The sequence below is a fragment of the Biomphalaria glabrata genome, chromosome 7 (assembly GCF_947242115.1).
Source record: "Biomphalaria glabrata chromosome 7, xgBioGlab47.1, whole genome shotgun sequence".
NCBI classification, from domain to species: domain Eukaryota; kingdom Metazoa; phylum Mollusca; class Gastropoda; family Planorbidae; genus Biomphalaria; species Biomphalaria glabrata.
The window spans coordinates 41,959,623-41,978,283 of record NC_074717.1 but is presented as its reverse complement, the minus strand read 5'-3'; the positions used below and the strand labels follow the sequence as shown (position 1 = coordinate 41,978,283).

Genomic DNA, 18,661 nt, shown 5'->3' with positions numbered 1-18,661 from the left:
CAATGTATTGTAATGTAAGTGCATAATATGAAACATTGCTTATTAAATGATGTTTTAAATATTTTGACTTATATAAGTAGCTTATTGAACAGAACACACTTAATTTAGTAATACAGATATTTAAAAAAAATTTGGAAAAAAATAATACTTTGCATAAATATTTGAAAATATGCACTGAGGTGTGTATCCTTAGTAATATAGTCTCACGTGTTATTACTTTTATGAAAAAAAAACTTCTTGTATATTTACTTTTAAAAAGTAAATAATTTACTTTCAGAAAAAAAAAGTAGCCGTTGCATCAGAACTTTGATGTAACCTAAACGGGACGGACGGACAGAGAGACCACATAATAATTATAGTGGCTATTACTTTTTCGGGGGCCGCCAAAAATAAACTATGAATAAATATCCAGTGATATTTAATTATTTTTGTTTGATAAAGAAAAGAGGAATACATTTTAAAGTATTGAAAGATATAGCAGTAAATGTGCAGTTTTTCCTGTTATATAAGATTTTTTTATCATATATTTTTTTTTAAATCTTGCCAGTCTGTTATTAGACAAAGACCTATTGAAACATGTTTTCCATTTTTAAAAGACTTGAACATAAAAAGATTAAGTGTTTTAACTCTTAGACCTACTTTTTTTTTGCAAATATTTTGAGCTGTAATATTTTGAGTTGGAACAAGCTCTTGTAGGGGACTATACTAACATAGAGCAATCACTAAATGGAAGTAGAGATGTTAAGGATACCAAAGTCTAGTTTTATATAATTGTGTATCCTAAATGCAACATTGATGTTGGATTTAGACTACCTTTATGTACTCATTTCTAGAGATTCGTTAAAAGTTTAAGTTTAAATCAGATCGACATATTTCTGGAGAGCATCACTGTGTGTGTGTTTGTTAATGCAGGTGTGTGTGTGTGAATACGTGATTGTGTGAATGTGTATGCATGTTTGTGTGTGCTTTATTCAGCTTAAATATCTAAGATTGTTATTACAGTGGTTTTCTGGCCACTCGACACCCTTGACATCATCTGCCCATGTCCAACTTACTTTCTCATAAATCTAATTTTAAAAGTAGCAATGAAAATGATATTATAAAATTATTTTATTTACACATATTTATAGCATGTATTAAGTAGGATGATGTATTCAATGTCCAAATGTCATGGGGGTGTGTACATGTACGAAGCTGTAAAATAACATATGACTATATACAGCTGACGAGAGGAACAGGAGATAGTGCATGCGCATGCGCTACTGTCTGGCGGTCTGTCCAGTTTTCTGTATCCGAGACGTCTGCATCTTGTGATGAGATTTTAGTGGCTGTCGGGCTTTATCGGGCGCTTTCGGAAGTGACCCGGCGGGTTCAAATACCTTTGTGGCCGATATGTCATTCAAAGTGTCGAGGAAGAGGTGGCCGGTGGTCAAGGATGAATAATTTTGAAGGGGTAGCGTATTGTGGGGTTTGGAGGGCGGAGATGACACAGTGGAGAAAGGGAAAGTACTTTTGGTGAAACGCCTAGATTTCCTGAAAGGAGACATTTTACTTGTCGCATTGTGGAGCTCATCTTCTCTTGTGGTCATTTTTCTGTGCAGTAACCAAAGACTCTGATCGGACAGTGTCGGGTGTGGCTCTTCTCTGACATCCGTTTGCTTGCGCTTCTGAACGCCATCTTGTCTTTTAGTAATATGTCTATTGTGTAACTTAAGACTGTCATCGGAAAATGTCGGGTGCACTTCTTCCCTGATCAAGGTTTCCTTGCACTTCTGAGTGCCACCAACGTCTCGTTTAGTCATTTTTCTGCGCGGTAACTTACAACTGTCATCGGACAGTGTCGTGTGTGTGTCCTCTCTGACATTGGTTGGCTTGTGGGATGATTTGGTTGGCTTGTGGGATGATTTGGTTGGCTTGTGTGATGGTTTGGTTGGCTTGTGTGGTGGCTTTATATAGACATGGTCTCGTTCATCGTGGCACTCATTTGGATAATAATGCTGAACATTTTTATCAGATGTATTTAGAGCTTGAAGATATTTCAATATTTCTTTCTCAAAGTCTTTTCTATGATTCATTTCGAAGTAATGAACAGAATTCTCCGGCGACTTGCGGTGGTGAAGCTTTTCAAGTTTCCTGTGCTGGTCAGACCTGACAGGCTTGCTCTGATGTTCTACTTGCTGGTTTTCTTTCTCCATGTTAGCGCGCTTGTGTGACTGTAGATCGTCCTCGTGTTTTTCAAAGGTTTCTTCTTTATTCCCCTTGCGTATGTTCGATCTCTTTGACAAAGCGATTAAATAGTTGAACCTAGCATCAGTCTGAACGAATGGCCTGAGTTCCTTTGCCGTTTTGTTGGTAATTCTTTGATTGTCATAGTTGTCTACCAAGTCGATGCCTATTGGACTCTGAATTTTTTTGCATTTTGCAGTTATTCGACTTTTTTCTAACTGAAAGCTGTGTTCATTTGGTATTAAGCCTTTTCCATCACTTTCATGGTCGACTGATGTTAAGCAAAGATTACTCTTTGAGTTTTTAGTGTTAATGACAAAATCTTTAACTCCTTGTGAATTTTTTTTTTGTCTTTTGAATCCAGCGCCGACAAGTTTCTTATTAAGCTGTACTTCTTTTTTTCTGTGAGTCGGGGTTAATTCTTTGTCAGCTTCCTCTAGTGGTGTGTTGAATGTCTGATCAGCAGCGTTGCCTCGTCCTTTGGTTACTGAGTAACGTTTATATGGCCTATTGGGAATCGATCTACCATCACGTTGTAAAGTATATTCATTACAGACTAATTTTTCTTCATCTTGAGATAATATTCGTTTTGGTCCTGGCTTCTTCACAGGTATTTTAGACTTTCTTTGACTTCGAGTTGATGTTATATTTTGTGGTGGGCGGACATCGTTTTTGTTGCGAAATTTTGAATGCTCCTCTTTTTCTAGTGTGTTTCTATTTTCAGTTTCTGACTGCTTCAGGTCGTCAGAGCGCAAACGTTGTCCATTGTGTTGCAGTATTTTAGAACGAATTGCTGCCAGTTGCGACGGTTTTTGAGTCGTTTCGATGAAGCGCTGAATACTGTCATAAGGAGAATGTTTAAATTGGGAGATAAAAGCTTGCTCCTGTAAAGGACAAGGACATAGAATTGTGCTCCCGGTATGTTCAGATCTCTGCTGTTGATTATTTGGAGCCTGGAGCGCTACGAGTAAGGCAGACAACAACGTATTGTAAATGTCTGTCTTCTTTGAATGGCACACGATGGGCGGATCCTCCAACTGTGACGTCATGACTACTTTGTCCTTCATATCCGTGGCATCCGTCTGCTCACCTTTGGATACGTTTCTCTTAGATGTTGGCTGAGAGTCCTTAGCGGATTGAACATGTTCTGGTTTCTCATTGTAGTCTTGTCTTTTATCTGCAGAAGTGGACGGACTATGAGCCCCGGCTTTGAGGTGATCACTTGCATGGCTGTTGAGTTTCCCGTAGCTCTTATTTTGCGCTTGAAGTCTCAATTTTTCTCGATAATTATTTCTGCGTGATACTCTTTGCGACAACGGAAGCTTGCAATTTCTATTTATACTTTGACTCTTGATCAATTCTTGGGATTTACATGGCGAGTTTTCCTTCTGTTTTTCTAATGTATCTGGGTTTTTCCGTTTCCTACTATTAGTCATGTTGAGATTGATCTGGATTTTGATCTCTCTTTCAGCCTTATTGTTACGCTGTGGCGTTCCAGCTTTCATGCACGCGCTATTCTGATGCCCAGCAAAGACTTTTGGTGTGCCAATGATATTTAAACTTGTGTCTTTTAAGTTTTGTTTGCTCAAGACAGAAGTATAGCCATGACTTTGAACATTCGGTTTGGCTTTGTTTTGCCACAGTTTAGCTTTAAAATCGTTGAGTCCTAAGTCTCGATTCTGTTCAGGCTCAGAGACTTTATGAATGTGGGCGTCTTCCTTTAGTTGCTCAAGGCTTATGAGAGTATTCTTGTGAGATGTTGTGTCATGTTTCTGTATTGTTCCAGAGTCATTTAATTTGTCTCCTTTTTGAAATGCTTTACTTAGCATTGATTTAGCAGAGATCAAATTGTTGTCACCGGAAGCTGCGACAACGTTGTGTTGGTCTAATTGTTTTGAAGAGAAATCCTTATTCGACTCTTTCCTCAGATAGATCTCATTCGGGTTCTTAGATTTAAAATCAGACTTATTTTTCTTTTCAGAATTTCCGTTTTGTTTCACTTGCCTGTTTTCTGATTGTTTATTGGATTCTTTCGGTGTTGGCTCATGTAAGCATGGTAGCTGTTTGCTACCAAAGCCTTGTTCTTCTAAAGCGTGGCTTATCTCTATTTCTGTAGTGTCCCGGTGAGGTGGCCTGTTTGTCAATTTTTCATTATTACATCCCTTTGTCTTATTTAATTCATCTCGAAACTTGTGACACTTAGGTTCTAAAGACCAATCCCAACACGGTGGTCTTCGAGCAGCGTCTTGGTTTTGATTGGCTAGCATATCTTGGTAGTTTTTACTGTCGGAAGAATATCTCCAATTTTGTTTCTTAGGTTTGACGTCTGGTTGCGTTTGGTAGTCTAAGCATTGTTCTGGGTAAAGCAGTTGTTCAGTAGTTTTTAAGTCTCTCGCCGCCTTTTCGATTGATAACTCTGTTTCTTGTCCCGGATTTTGTTTCTGATTTTGCTCTGGCACATTGCTGAGCTCAATGCTTTGATCTGTTGGTTTAAACGGGATCTTGTAGACGTAGCCAAACCGGCTCCTTTGAACACTTTGATTTAGAACAGCCTCTTGTTGGATCTGGCTATCAGTGACATCAGCTAGGGAGCCCGTAAACTTCCTGACGTTCTTCTCTACGTGTTTGTTTATTTCCACCTTTGTTTCAATGCTCTCCGCTAGATCCAACTTTTTAGATTCAAGGCGTACTCCAAATTTATCTTTCCATATTTTGTCGTAGTGTTCAGTCTCGCGTTTTGTTGTCACCGTTTTTTCGAGCGAAGTTTTACGAGACGTCTTTACTTTATCAGTTTCTGGAACCCTATCTCGGCATTGGTCAAGACCCAAGTTTTGACCATCTAGACGACATCCTGACAAGACAACGCCGTCGTTCGGATCAAGCTGCGGAGCTTTTATTGTCTGAACGTTTGTTCTCTCGTAGTAGCTCTTACCCGTCTTTATCAGCGTCAGCAGATCCATGAGTTCGACAGCGACCTGGCTCCCAAGTGTTGGGCATTGAATATGTTTGTCCACCATTTCGGGTAAACTATTGACGTCTGTTTGGCAAACGTTATCGATTTTGAGACTTTGGTTGCAGGGCTCGGGAAAGATGACAAGTGTGTCTTTATCTTCTTTGGCGACTGGCTTTGACATTGAGAAACTGGTTTGCACACCACAATGCATTGTTGCGCTTTTAGCTACCTCTTCTGGAGGGCGAACTTTCTTGTTCGTTTCAGCTCGTGAATCTCGGTCACCGGAAGCAGAAGATGTGCTTATGGAAAAGGTCTGTCCATTTGAAAATTGTTTTTGTGGTCGCTTTGTTACTGACGAGTAGTAATCCCGTGTTTTTAAAATTGGTTCTTTTTTATGTGTATTTTGTAAAGTAATGAGCGGTTCTGGTTCATTCTTTGGTTTCATGCTCTTATCGTTAACTATAGAACGCTTATTCTTGCAGTGATTAGTTGGTGATCCTATTAAATCCTGCCTGTATGGACTTCTTGTTCTTCTATCAGGTCTATGGCAGTGTCTATCATCTCTCTGCTGATTATCTTGTTCATAAGATTGGCTTGGATGACAGTCAGTATTTCTTGGGGCAGCCTTTTTGTTCTTCTCTTCACGTGAGCTCAAATCTGTTTCGACGGATGAAATTTTAGGTAAAAGCCTGTTAATCTTTTTATCATGTTGAAGACAATAAGACGGATGACTTTTTGCACACATTTCTGTGTCGCACAGTCGTGGGCGCCTTGCAGTACCCAACGCGTCATTGTTATTGACGGCCCCACCAATCTTGTCTGAACAAGGTGAAGGTCTTTTGCTGACTGGTGGTTTTTGTGGCTGCGTTAGGTCATTTAACACATGAGATGATGACCTTAAGAGACAGTGTTTCCGTTTTCGTAACTTTGTATTCCTGCGTTCAGTGTCTGTGTCAGTCATAGGTGGCCTCTCTATCTCGCTCAGTCGCAGGCCTCTAAATTTCCCATGTTTCGGCAAAATCTCCATGTACGATACCTGCTCGGCATTCAAACCAACTGCAGTTTTAGGCATCTTGTGTTTGGGAGAGGACGTGCTTTCCTGTTGGGCTAAATCATCCTCCAAACTTATGACTTTTGTGGGTTCTCTTTCCTTCTTCGCGATAAACACATCACGAGTTAGATCTTTCTCCACGACGTACAGATCTAAGGAGCTTTCAAGACTTGCGGACCTTTTAGCTGCTTTAACGTTCACTCTCATTTTCTTTTGCACTGTATGCTTATTGAGGAGCACACTGCCGGTTGGACAGTTTATTTCTTGATTTAAAACTTCTCGTAAAGTTTCCTTCTCTAGACTAGGTTGACAATTGGCTGAATATTTAAAATGTTTGCTAAATACAAAATTACCTTTACTGCCTATTTTATCGTCGCCATAATCCCCTTTGTCTAATTTCGATTTTTCTTTAAGAGTTACCAATTTTAAGAAGTCCGTGTCCGAGCAAGATCTACTGCGAATACTGTATTCTGAAATATTTGTTTCTGAACTAGATTTATATTTTTTAGGATATTTCATATTTTTAGCGGAAGGCGAGAATCTCGCCTTTGGGCTCATGTTTTTAGAACTCTTGCGTTTTAAAAAATTCTCGAGAGAGCTGGTGTATCGTTGAACTATCGTCCCGCTTGACATCACTGAACCAGGGAAAACCTCGAGTGAGACTTTGTCAGAGATTCCAGAAATTTCATACGAGGTTGAGTCTTCGTTTTTGGTTTTGTGGTTCTCGTAAAACTTAGGAAGAGCTGGTAATTCTTGAGCATGATTTGTTTCGAAGGAATATGAGAGTTCCGAGTTTTGACTTGAGGTTGAGTTGAAGACTTCAGAACTTGACTGCTCAGAGGTGACGGGAAACACAGGATCGCATTGAATTTTATCCTTCGAATAATTTTTTGAGGCCTGTAAAGCATCTCTGATCTTATTCTCTAGTCTGTTCGTTTTTCTTGTGTTCTTAGTTTTGTAGACACGATGCTTTTGTGTTATGCATTTCACTGATCTGCCTGTACAGTTTTTGCTTGACCTGATCTCTATTTTATTAGCCATACCACGAAATGGGCTGCGATTGCATTTATTGTAATAAAAGAAACCTCTGATGTCCCCGAATCGGTGATCACTGTGGGTCAAATGATTCTTTGCTGTGCTTAAAAAACGCGACCAGTTTCTCGATCTATGCAGGGCAGCTCTGAGCGAGGCGTTTTGGTTCTTACTAACACAGACCTTTATGGCGGATACACTCCGGGTTTCATGCGATAACTCATCATCGGATCGAAGCCCAAATGCGAAGCTTTCTTTGATAGGTAAAGTTATATGTCCATCTACAGTATCACTGTTCATGTTCGACCATCTTCTGAAAGTATCTTTCAAAAATGTATCGCCTGAACAAGAAGAACGCTTATAATTAGAGTTTTTTTGTGTATATTTCTTAAGATTTTTCTTGCTTCTATAACCTATACTGTTCACTGAAATGCATTGACCCAGCTTCTTAAAGGTCTGTCTGTCCCTCTGTCCAATTTGCCATTTTAAATCATATTCCCGTGAACCCAACTCATTGAAAGGGGAGCTTCTCATCGTGTTGGTAGGTTCGGGAAAACAGGGCGATCCGTTTCGGTTCTGAAATACCCTTTTAGTCACATCACAAGACGGTGTTGAGACTATATTTGAGAAGACGCTTGACCTCTGCCTTCTGTACTGACCACTCCTCCACGAGGCATCAGACAGTTTTGTAACAGAGTCAGACGAGGACTGCGTGGTGCTGGTAACACTTTTGGTGGAGCAAGTGTAGCAATCAGAAAGGTGACTCTCATTTTCAGAGGGCTGTCGAGCGCAAAGATTCAAAGCTATATGACGCTGCTTACGACTTTCGCAAACAGTCACACTTCCATTACTTGTAGAATCATTTCCTCCAGGTCCAAACTCGTTCCTTCGTGACTTGTGTCTTGTGTGTTTAGGACAAAGTTCTCCCGAAGAAGTAGCATACAATCTTTTAGCTTTGTGCTTTAAAATCGAGAAGAGCTCTACTGCTTGGTTTAATGGCAGGTCGAGATTCCTTTCGCTGTCCTCGACAGAACATTCTTTGTTTTTACAGTAGTCTTTGTAAGAATTGGTTGAGAAGTCGCACGAGTCTTCTGTTACATCCATAGCCTTGTGTTTCAAACACGTTTGAAAATGAGGCGTCTGGTCTCCTTGGAAACAATCCAAGTTGTCATCGCTCAGAATCTTCTGTATCGGGAAGGACCAGTCGACGCTTTCCTCGATTAGGAAGAAACCAGGACTTTTATGTACTGTTGGTTCTGAGAGGCAGCAGCCGGACTCTTGGCTTTTGGAAGTCGCCGCGCCATCATTGGAATCAGCTGACAAGCTCATTACACCCACAGGGATGTCATTCATTGTTTTAAGACCTATTTTTAACTTGGCGCCGCATTTGGAGCTAGAACTTTTCTTGTCTATTCGGGAGGATCTTCTCGGCATAGACTGACTCAAAGGATCTGTAGATGTTGAGGCCGTCTGTGCATGGGAACACTCATTCATTAGACTGTAATTATGAAACAAAGACAGGCGAGACTTACAAGACATGTCACTGAAAGCTAGACACTCGCGACGCACAGTTTTTTCATTCTTACGCTTCGAATTATTAATCTGACCAAACATTAGCGTGTCTTGCGGTTGTTTGATCGTACCTTCTTTCCCTCTTGTTTCTTTCGAATCAATATTTGTGCCTATTTTCGTACTTTCAGGAGGATTATATCTTTCTAAGTCTTTCATTGTTACTTCTATAATCTTCCGTAGTTCCGCTGTACAGTCAAAAATGTTGGCCCCAGTTTGCTGATTCTCATTAGTGTTACTTTTCCATTGGCCTTTGCGCTTTCTTGTGGGTTTCGCTGTAGTTAAAACCTTATCGCTGTTTTGGTTGGTATGTCTCTGAAGCCCGAGGTACGACTTGTGAAGCGTAAATGTCGGCACCGGCTGGGAGGTGAGCTTGGCCGCTGAGCACGGACGGAAAGTAATCCTAAGATGTTCGTCTGATTGTTTCTTGTTGCTGTTTTGAAATAGCTTGAGGGACATGAGCGAATTGTCGTCACTGGACGTCGACGATTGTACGGCGTTCGAAGTTTTACCCAGAGCGTACATTTCGTCTCGCTTCCCACTGCCTTGTATTAGCTTTGGAATTTGACGCTTTCGTTTTCTGAATACTAAAGGCTCTAGGGGTTCTCCTTTGTGTTCGGGGTATACAGCATGAAAAGTTTCCACTTGTTTACTTGAGGTTTCTGATTTGACCGAGCCCTGCGAAATACTATACGACTTTTGTAATGCATTCAACATTGGGCAATTCAAAGGCCTAACCGGCTTTGATCTGTACTTAAGTGTGCTAGATTTCATGACTCTCTGGTCATTTTGAATATACGGAGATACAGATTGTTCAACGCGTTGCCTCGACCTAAAATCATCTTGGGTCTTGTTGGAAAGCGGTCGACCTGATTTGTCCTCTTTTATTGGTACCACACTTTGACCAGGCTTATCTAAGTATATATTTTCATCGGCGTCGCTCCAGGAAGAGGACGACAGACACTGATGGGGTGAAGGACTTCTGTTGATAATGCTGCTCATCTCTCTACTCTGCTCTGTCAACGTAATCATGCTCTCGTTCTGCTTGTTTATTTTGCTGGCCACATTTTGATCACTTTCCACGTTGGAACTACTCTTTCTACTGACTAAACGCTTGGACTGGTTCAACAAATTTGGCTCTGTGTTCTTCTCTGTAAGTGTTTTCTGGTGCTGCTGTCTTGGCTGGCCATTCTTTCGTCTTAAGGAGCTATTTCCGGACACAGGGACTGTAAGCTTCTGAGGCTCCGAGAAGACATCTAAATTCGCCCAAGATTCGTTAACTTTATAATCGGTTAATTCTGACGGCGATCTGTGGGGCTTCATAACCTCCTCCGAATTTCTTTGGACATTTTTGTATTTAGGATTACCAAGGTTCTCGTCGATATTACCTATAGAGTAAAATACTGTTATTGTATAAATGTATAGTACAAGGTGAAACTCAAAAGCGCCCTAAGGATCCCGAGAATAATAATCCTAGTCTTCGCCACGATTGGAACCCGGGATCCATTGGTGCTTTACCAATCAGCCACCGCGCGTTCCCTAGATATTGTACTTCTTAAATGACCCGCGACCCTCGAAGGGAGAGAAGCGATCACGGAAATTTAAAGAAGCGTCACAAACAAGAGAGAGAAGCAATACGAAAAAAAAATGAATTAGCACTACCATCCAGGGCAGAAAAGCGTTTAAAGTCGTGATTAAATTGTATTTGTGCCACCATTTCGTTATTCATTATCTTCGGGATGGATGACCATTCTTCTTATTATTATTGCTAATTATATATTCCTTTTTTAAGAGGTCTATTCGAAAAAGTAGAAATACTAGATATTTATTGCTGTGTTTCAAAAACCAAAACCAGTAGACAGACCTACGACAAGTAAGGGATGACCATGACCTTTCAACGACAAAAAAAATAATAAAAAATCTCCTTTCTATTTATATTTGCAGGTGTTCTGGCTAAATTGTAAAGCTTGGCTTCCAAAACGGAGGGTCCCAGGTTCGAATTCTGGTATCGATTGGGATTTTTAATTCCGGGATTTTCAGGGTGCCTATGAATCCAACCAGCTCTTATATGCACCTTACATTAGTTGGGGAAAAAGTTAAGGCGGTTGGTCGTGGTGATAGCCACATGGTACCCTTGTTAACCGTGGACCACAGAAACAGATGACGTTTACATAATCCGATCTATAGATCGCAAGGTCCAAAAGGGGAACTTCACTTTACTTTCTGAAATTCTCACGATGTGTTTATCACGTAGACTGTGTAAGAGTGAGGCAGTTGATAGTAGTGTGTTTAAGGGGCAGTTGATAGTAGTGTGTTTAAGGGGCAGTTGATTGTAGTGTTTTTAAGGGGCAGTTGATTGTAGTGTGTATAAATCAGTTAGGGTTAAAATGACTAAGAAAAAAAGCTGATGGTTGTATACATTGTGTACTGGATGTTTATTACAGACCATTAAGTTACGTTGACAGGACCAGATTTAAGCAAGTTGAGGTCCCAATGGCGTAGCTAGGTGGGGACCGGGGGGGGGGGGGAGGTCCAAATTGGAAAAAAAAAACTTACAAGTTTCTGACCCATCGAAATTCGAACATATTTTTATCTCTTTTATAGACTCTCCTTTGTTGTTGATACCCAGGCTGTAGACCCACCCTTCCCCCGATAAATCCGGCCCTGTATGTTGATAATATGAGTCAAAAATTATTGGGCCTGGGCCTTCCATTTCCCTTCCACCAGAACCCAAAGTCATCATTAAATCACAAATAAATAAATAAACAAGACATGTCACATAAAATAGCAGCACTAAGGTACAAAGTTTATTTAGAGAAGACGGTGAATAAAAAAAATATGTCTAAAACCGCAGAGGATTCGAACCACGGACCTCCGAACCGACCCCCTTAGCATTGTGAACTTCACCCTCTTCTTTCAATAGCATTTCCTTCTTAGTTGTTATATGTCAAGTTTAGTTTCGGCTCTAAAGGTCAAACTTCATTTCGAAATCACTAATTGCAAAGACAATGTGAAAGACATGTTTATAAAAATGAAATAATAACTTATAATTAAAAAAAAGATATAAATAGTTAAACTGAATACAATACTTATTATGTCATATCAATAAATAAATATTTCTTTTCTCAAATGATGAGAAAAAAAATTAAACGATCGCTCCTTTTGTTACAATGCCATTCAATCAAGGCATCAGTGATATTAATTAGTCTACATATGTGTAATTACGATTTAGAACCATTTCCGTCAGCTATACGAACATTAGTACGTTATAAGTATGTGACTCTCCACCATGTTTTACTTTGTGTAGCGCATTCAGCAATTTTTGATTCGATGTTAAAAAATCTTTATGCGACTTTTGCATCGATAATTTGAACAGAAAATTGAAAGACGTCTAAGGAAAAAAAACAAAATTAAGACTTACTCTCTTTTTTATCTTTGTTTCTTAAGAACCGGTGTGCACTTCTTTGGGCAGACCCTGCTTCATTAGCTAAGAACCGGTGTGCACTTCTTTGGCTTTGGGCAGATCCTGCTTCATTAGCTAAGAACCGGTGTGCACTTCTTTGGCTTTGGGCAGATCCTGCTTCATTAGCTAAGAACCGGTGTGCACTTCTTTGGGCAGATCCTGCTTCATTAGATAAGAACCGGTGTGCACTTCTTTGGCTTTGGGCAGATCCTGCTTCATTAGCTAAGAACCGGTGTGCACATCTTTGGGCAGCTCCTGCTTCATTCGCTAAGAAACTTTGTGACATGAATGTCTCTACTGACTTATGAAGAGTGCTTTTGGCTTCTATGGAGCCATCCAGCTTTGTGCAAGTGATATTCAGCCTGAAGCTGTCATCCTTTGGCAAGATGAGTTTCCAGACGCACCCATCGTCCGACGACTTCTGGGTGTTATTGTGGACAATTCGAGCGTCATCGTCCTGGACAAGGGGCCTCTTCGCAGGCGCGGGCACGCTGTGCCGTTTAGTTCTCGGGGGGCTTGTTCTCTCGTGGCTTGAGCTTGACGTGAAGTCGGACGACTTCAGACTGCGTGGGGTCGAGTACCTCCGTCTCATTTTCTCATCTGTTGACAAAGACGCCAGGAACACCTGGTCGTTGGCCTGGCTTTTCTTTTCAGCCTTTCTTGAACAGCAAGAGCATTTGATGCTGCCTGTCTTTAGCTGACTCTGACGGCACATTAGGGATTCCGTAGATTGTATCACGCAAAGGTTTTCCAGCTCCTTCTCTTCTTTCTTATGCTGGGGCTCCATGCTTCTCTGCTGATTGCGGTTGGGAATGGGAGAAACATTATTAGACTCTGTTAAATTCTCTGCGTCTGTGTTTTTAAAAAATAAAACAAAAAAAATATTGTTGAGACATTTGTAAAAATAAGTTTAAAACATACTGCTAACAATGCGGAAAGTCATGAAGTGTGCAGGGGGTTGGTATACACAGAAATTTCATAGCAATATTATATATAAATATATATAAAAGGGGGGGGGGGTCCAGCGAGAGAGAGACAATGAGAGAGAGAGAGGGAGAGATGGACGGAAAGAGAAAGAATGAGGGCCATTTCATTTAATTGCAATAGATACAATAATTCACAGGCTAAAAATTATGATAGTGTGATCGTTAAAATTTGACCCGATTATTGAAATTAAAGAACAAAACCCAGTAAAGAGGCGGATGTCCCCACTATAGTAAATCAAATAAAGCTTTGAAACAAAGCAATGGGCGTAGCCCGTGTGTAATGCTAGCATGTATGTATATTATATTTCTAAGTAACCACTGACTGACCATTCAAGAGAGCTCTTAAACTGTTTTATTCGTATTCGCATGAAATTTCTTACGCAGGTTCCTTTTACCGCGAAGGCGCTCACTAAGAATATCGGTTTTGAAGTATTCGCAAAGTGACCACTACGATTCACGCGAGATAATTGGCATCGTGGTCAGTTGTCTTAGGTAGGACAGACGAGTCCAGAACGCCAATGAAAATGTCTGTTATTGTAGTGAGTTACATTTTGGTCAAAACAGCATTTGTATTAATACTAAAGTCTACTAAATTGACTTACATTTCATGTCAAGTTGATTGTTTATATATTGTAATGAAAGTTATATTTAGTACTATTAAAAGAAGTTATTCAAACTAATCTAGTTATTTCAAGTCTTATAAGTTAGGATAGAATTCGCTTATTGGGGTTTTGGGCTTCAAGTCAACGACCGTCCACAACAATCGGACATAATCTAAATACACTCATGAAATATCATCATGTTTGCAAAAACATTTATTTTTAAATTTATTTAGCAAAAGTTACAATTTCAATAAACAATCCTTCAACAACATATATTTTGTTGATTTTTTTTTCTTTTTTAAAATTTACATTTTTAATTTATATACCATGCATTTATGCATCCATTTCACCATTTCACTTAGGGGTCGATGGGCGAAATTTTGATTGCTTAAAGGGGTCCCCGGGTCGAAAAACAATTTGAGAACCTCTAGTCTAAAGAATCAAAGATACTTTGTTGAATGTCATTTGTGTTGACGAAATGAACTAGAATTTTGTGTTTCTTACTTTTCTTACAAATGTCCCTGTGGACTCCTAGTGGTCGTAGCCCCCCAAAAATGCAACCACTTAGCACCATGGTTACTATCCCACAGCTAATGTGAAACTACTTACAATTAGTTCGGACCTTACAGTTTCCAAGGGCGGAATCCAGAAGGCGGATACAAGTTAAAGAACTCTTGTTTTTCTGTCCGATAGACTTTGCACCAGATTTTCCCGGCTGATGGGTCTGAGGATTTCGAACACTGTGCAGCCAGAGAGATAACCTTTCAAAAGTGGAACAGAGAAAGTCTCTTTCAAATATTGTTGTGTATGTTGAAATTTAAGGAGTATGTTGTGAACTCTTCAGCTCCAGAGGGTAAAATGGAGGAACTAAAGATGGACGTAACATATGTCTTTTGTTCGTTAACTAATTCCTCATTTATAAAGCTGATGACAATAGGAATGAACGATTACTACGCTATCAAAAACTTATATATAATGGCATAACAGGCCCTCCATCTTTTGGCTTTGCCCATGTAAAGATTTACTAAGAGTATATAAGATTCTAGTTTGGTGATAGGGTACCAGAATTGGAAACATTTAATACGTTATATTCTAATATTGAATCTAGTTACAACAGCTAATTTAAATATCTATAAAACTTCTAGTTTTAGTTCAACTCTTAACAAAATGTAAATACACATTTTGGCCAAATGCAGGAATTCCTAAAGACGTGTGCTCAAAATATACAAAATTTAATTATATAGTTGTTATATCTTGAAAAATGAAAAACAACCTACAAATATAATATATATAAAGGTTACTAGGAGGGGTGACTATTGACTCTATTAAAATCTTGTAATTAATGACTTTCTATTACACCCCCAAATGAGGTGTAGTAAAATAGTCTCATTTAAAGAAACTGTAATCTATGAAGTAAATCTAGTCAATGGCCGCGTGACTATCACAGCGTCAAACTAATATACTTCCCACGGCAAGAATCAGGAATCGGATATAACTTGGCTGTCATTGACTCAGTGGCTTTATAAAACAAAGAAAAAAAACAACTTCCCCCTTCAAAGGGGTACAGGGATGGACTGGGTGTCAAAATCCACCCTAAAATATCAAAGTCATGAGTTGCTTTGAACCTAGGCTGCCACGCAAGTGACTTCAGTCTGTAAAATTATTTTTTTTGAAATTAAGGCGAGGGTCCAGTATAAGGCACAGAGGGACCCTTTTACGTGAGAATTTTTGAAAATTATTTAAAGAACCTTATATCATTAAAAGACCATGGCCCACTGAGCATTTGAAGAATGTCCATATCGTTAGTCCATTCTACAGAGATAGGAAAACTTGACCTGAATGAATTAGAGCAATTTTTTAGCTAGGAAATTGATATTCGTAGCTAATATATTAGGTTGGTAGGTTAGCATTTCTGACTTAGAAGGTAACCGATTACAATTTGATGAAGGAATCTATTACCTCCTGATGAAGGAATCAATTAAAACAGCTAGACTATGTAATTAGTTATATGTAGTTTGCTTTTCAGGAAGAGAAGTGGCTGAGTGGTAAATCCTTGTCTTCTCAACCGGAGGATTTCGGGTTCGAATCTTGGTGAAAACTGGGATTATTAATCTCGGGGTTTTAAGGGCGCCCCTGATTCCACCCAAGTCTAATGGGTACCTGACGTAAGTTGGGAAGAGTAAAGGCGGTTGGTCCTTGTGCTGGCCACTTGACACCCTGCTTGTTAACCGTTGGCCAAAGAAACAGATGACCTTTGCATCATCTGCCCTGTACACCGACCTAGTTTATTATGCTTCTTTAGGACCTTTAAGGTTAAGTTTGCAAGATTTTAACCTCTGACGAACGATACTTCTGACGGACGATTCAAACCAGTTGTGAAATAAAACATTTCGATGGTGGGCCCTTGGTGACAGCTTGTTTACAGGACATACAGGACGTACTTACACTAAGAAGACACAGAAGACGGTAGTGGACAAGACGACTCCTACAATGATTCCGTGGTAAGGAGACGACTCTATCCACTCGTTCAGGTTCATCTCTGCCTTATTTCCCTCTTCTTCTACACAGGAGAGTTAGACATTAAAAGGGGCATCATTCAATAACCAAACAGTTTAAGAAGAAATAAATGTGTGCATATCATAGTATAATACAATTATTTTCAAATCTTGGAGTAGACACCGGACTTTGCTTGTACTGTGACTGACAAACTATGTATGGCTTATTACAGTCCTTGTTGATATTATTAGTAGTTATTAAGATGTATTGCTTCACCAGTATCTCTAGTGAATATTCATATTATCAATATTTGTAACCATTGATTATTAACACCATAATTATCCCTTTCATTCAGAGGTTTCCCAGAAAGCAGTAGTTCCCCCGCCTGTGGGATTCCGAAACGCATTTTCTGTTTGAGTCTACTCCTTAAGCCTTGGAACTTACATGGACACACACCTTAGGTTTGGTTTATGGGTAGCAGAGCTATGATTGGCCTCACATCTTGGGGCCAAACCTCCTCCGAGACCTTTTCAGAGCTTCTCAGCCTCAGTTTCCTGCGGTCACCTCTAGGAGGCACTGAATAGGGATTATTGTGGAGAGGCAATCTACTAACAAGGGAGACTTACAAATCGCTTCCCTTTCACAGAGGCTAGCCAGTGGTGACAGTAAGTTAAGTTAACGCACTAGACGCTCTTTACAGCCTTTGTACAGACTCAGAGTCAGTCTTTTTTACGATCTAAAACTCATCAACCAATTCTAAGATTATATCATGCATGGTTCTGTTATAAACATCAACTGATACGTATAATCTTACTTAATCCTAATCTGGTAGAAAAGCATTGACGTAGACACTGAAAGGATATTTGACAGGTCGAGTGGTTGGTAATCCTGACCTCCCGCAGGAAGCGGAGGATTGTAGCGGGCAGGGTATGAACCCGGGACCAACGAGATGACTGAACCAAAGTCCAGTGCGCATACCTCACGTTAAACTCATAGTCATTAGATTGAATTCTATTTACCCACCATGGCAAAATATGTAGGTCACGTCTGGCCCTCGAGGTCAAGTAAAATATTGCACCCTTTTTGTCTTTTCTAATTAGCTACAGATTGTAGTACAGATAATTCTCAATAAGAAGATAATTGTGTATTAGGCGTATCCATGTGTCAATGATTTTAATTAAAGATATATAATCAACTGAGTCATGGCTTTTACTGTCTGATTCAAGCAACCCGTTCCATTCTGTAATGGCTTCAAAAAAGAAGGAGCCCTTTTTTTTTAGTTCGTTTGACTTGAATAAATCCTTAAGTCTATCTGACTACCTGACTACACTACTGCCTGACTACCTGACTACCTGACTACACTACTGCCTGAGTAGCTGACTACCTGACTACCTGACTACACGACTGCCTGAGTAGCTGACTGCAATACAATATAACCAGATACCGTTTCTCTGTATGCATTTACATGTAGCTAAGAATCTTGATCTAAATCTAGACAGTTCTATGTTATAGACTAGATATAGATTATATATAGATAATAATTCATTCTAGATCTAAACTAGTTTTAGCTAGTGATATCTATATGTCTACATACATTAAAAGTCAAATAGTATAATTTTTGACGTTTAATTTTTGGTGCTCTCTTTCGTACTGATGTGGAGCTACAAGTCTCTAGTGTGAGATCCTCTGTATACAATACATTAGTACTTATGTGGACCGACGAAGAGTTAATTACTTCAAAACATTTTCACTTACCCATAACACTCCGACTCTTGGTCGGTCCTGGCTCAACATCAGTGCTGAACTGCGCACCAAGAAAAGTAGTGTTTAAACTTGTTTACGTCTAAATACGATATTTGTACCTTGTCGCAAAGATCTTGATTACCAAGCAAAGGTTTCTATTATTAAACAACAATGTTGGTCATTTTGTTTCTTGGCAGGTCGTGCCATTTAATATAGAAGGATTATTGACATCAAAGCTACAGTGTCTGTATAATTATTGTTATTCTAGCTACTGTGTCTCATTGTTTTGACATGCCCGTTACTTTTGTCTCATTGTTTTAACATCCCAGCTACTGTGTTTCATTGTTTTGACATCCCAGATACTGTGTTTCATTGTTTTGACATCCCAGGTACTGTGTCTCATTGTTTTGACATCCCGACTACTGTGTCTCATTGTTTTGACATCCCAGATACTGTGTCTCATTGTTTTGACATCCCGACTACTGTGTCTCATTGTTTTGACATCCCAGCTACTGTGTCTCATTGTTTTGACATCCCGAC

The 18,661-nt window shown here is 39.6% G+C and overlaps 1 protein-coding gene across 2 annotated transcripts; it reads right to left on the bottom strand.

Moving 5' to 3' along the window:
• Positions 1–1,092: 1,092 nt before the first annotated feature.
• On the bottom strand, positions 1,093–18,177 carry LOC106062154 (uncharacterized). Of its 2 annotated transcripts, none has more exons than XM_056036317.1 (5): positions 18,134–18,177; positions 16,328–16,442; positions 14,492–14,643; positions 12,253–13,146; positions 1,093–10,219 (listed from the first exon to the last, which is right to left on the bottom strand). In XM_056036317.1, the coding sequence occupies exons 1-5, from the start codon at positions 18,135–18,137 to the stop codon at positions 1,260–1,262; spliced, it is 10,125 nt and encodes a 3,374-aa protein (XP_055892292.1). In that variant the 5' UTR covers positions 18,138–18,177; the 3' UTR covers positions 1,093–1,259. The 2 variants fall into 2 exon arrangements, with proteins under 2 accessions (XP_055892292.1, XP_055892293.1); XM_056036318.1 differs by lacking the exon at positions 18,134–18,177 and adding an exon at positions 17,973–18,125.
• Between the last annotated feature and the right edge of the window lie 484 nt (positions 18,178–18,661).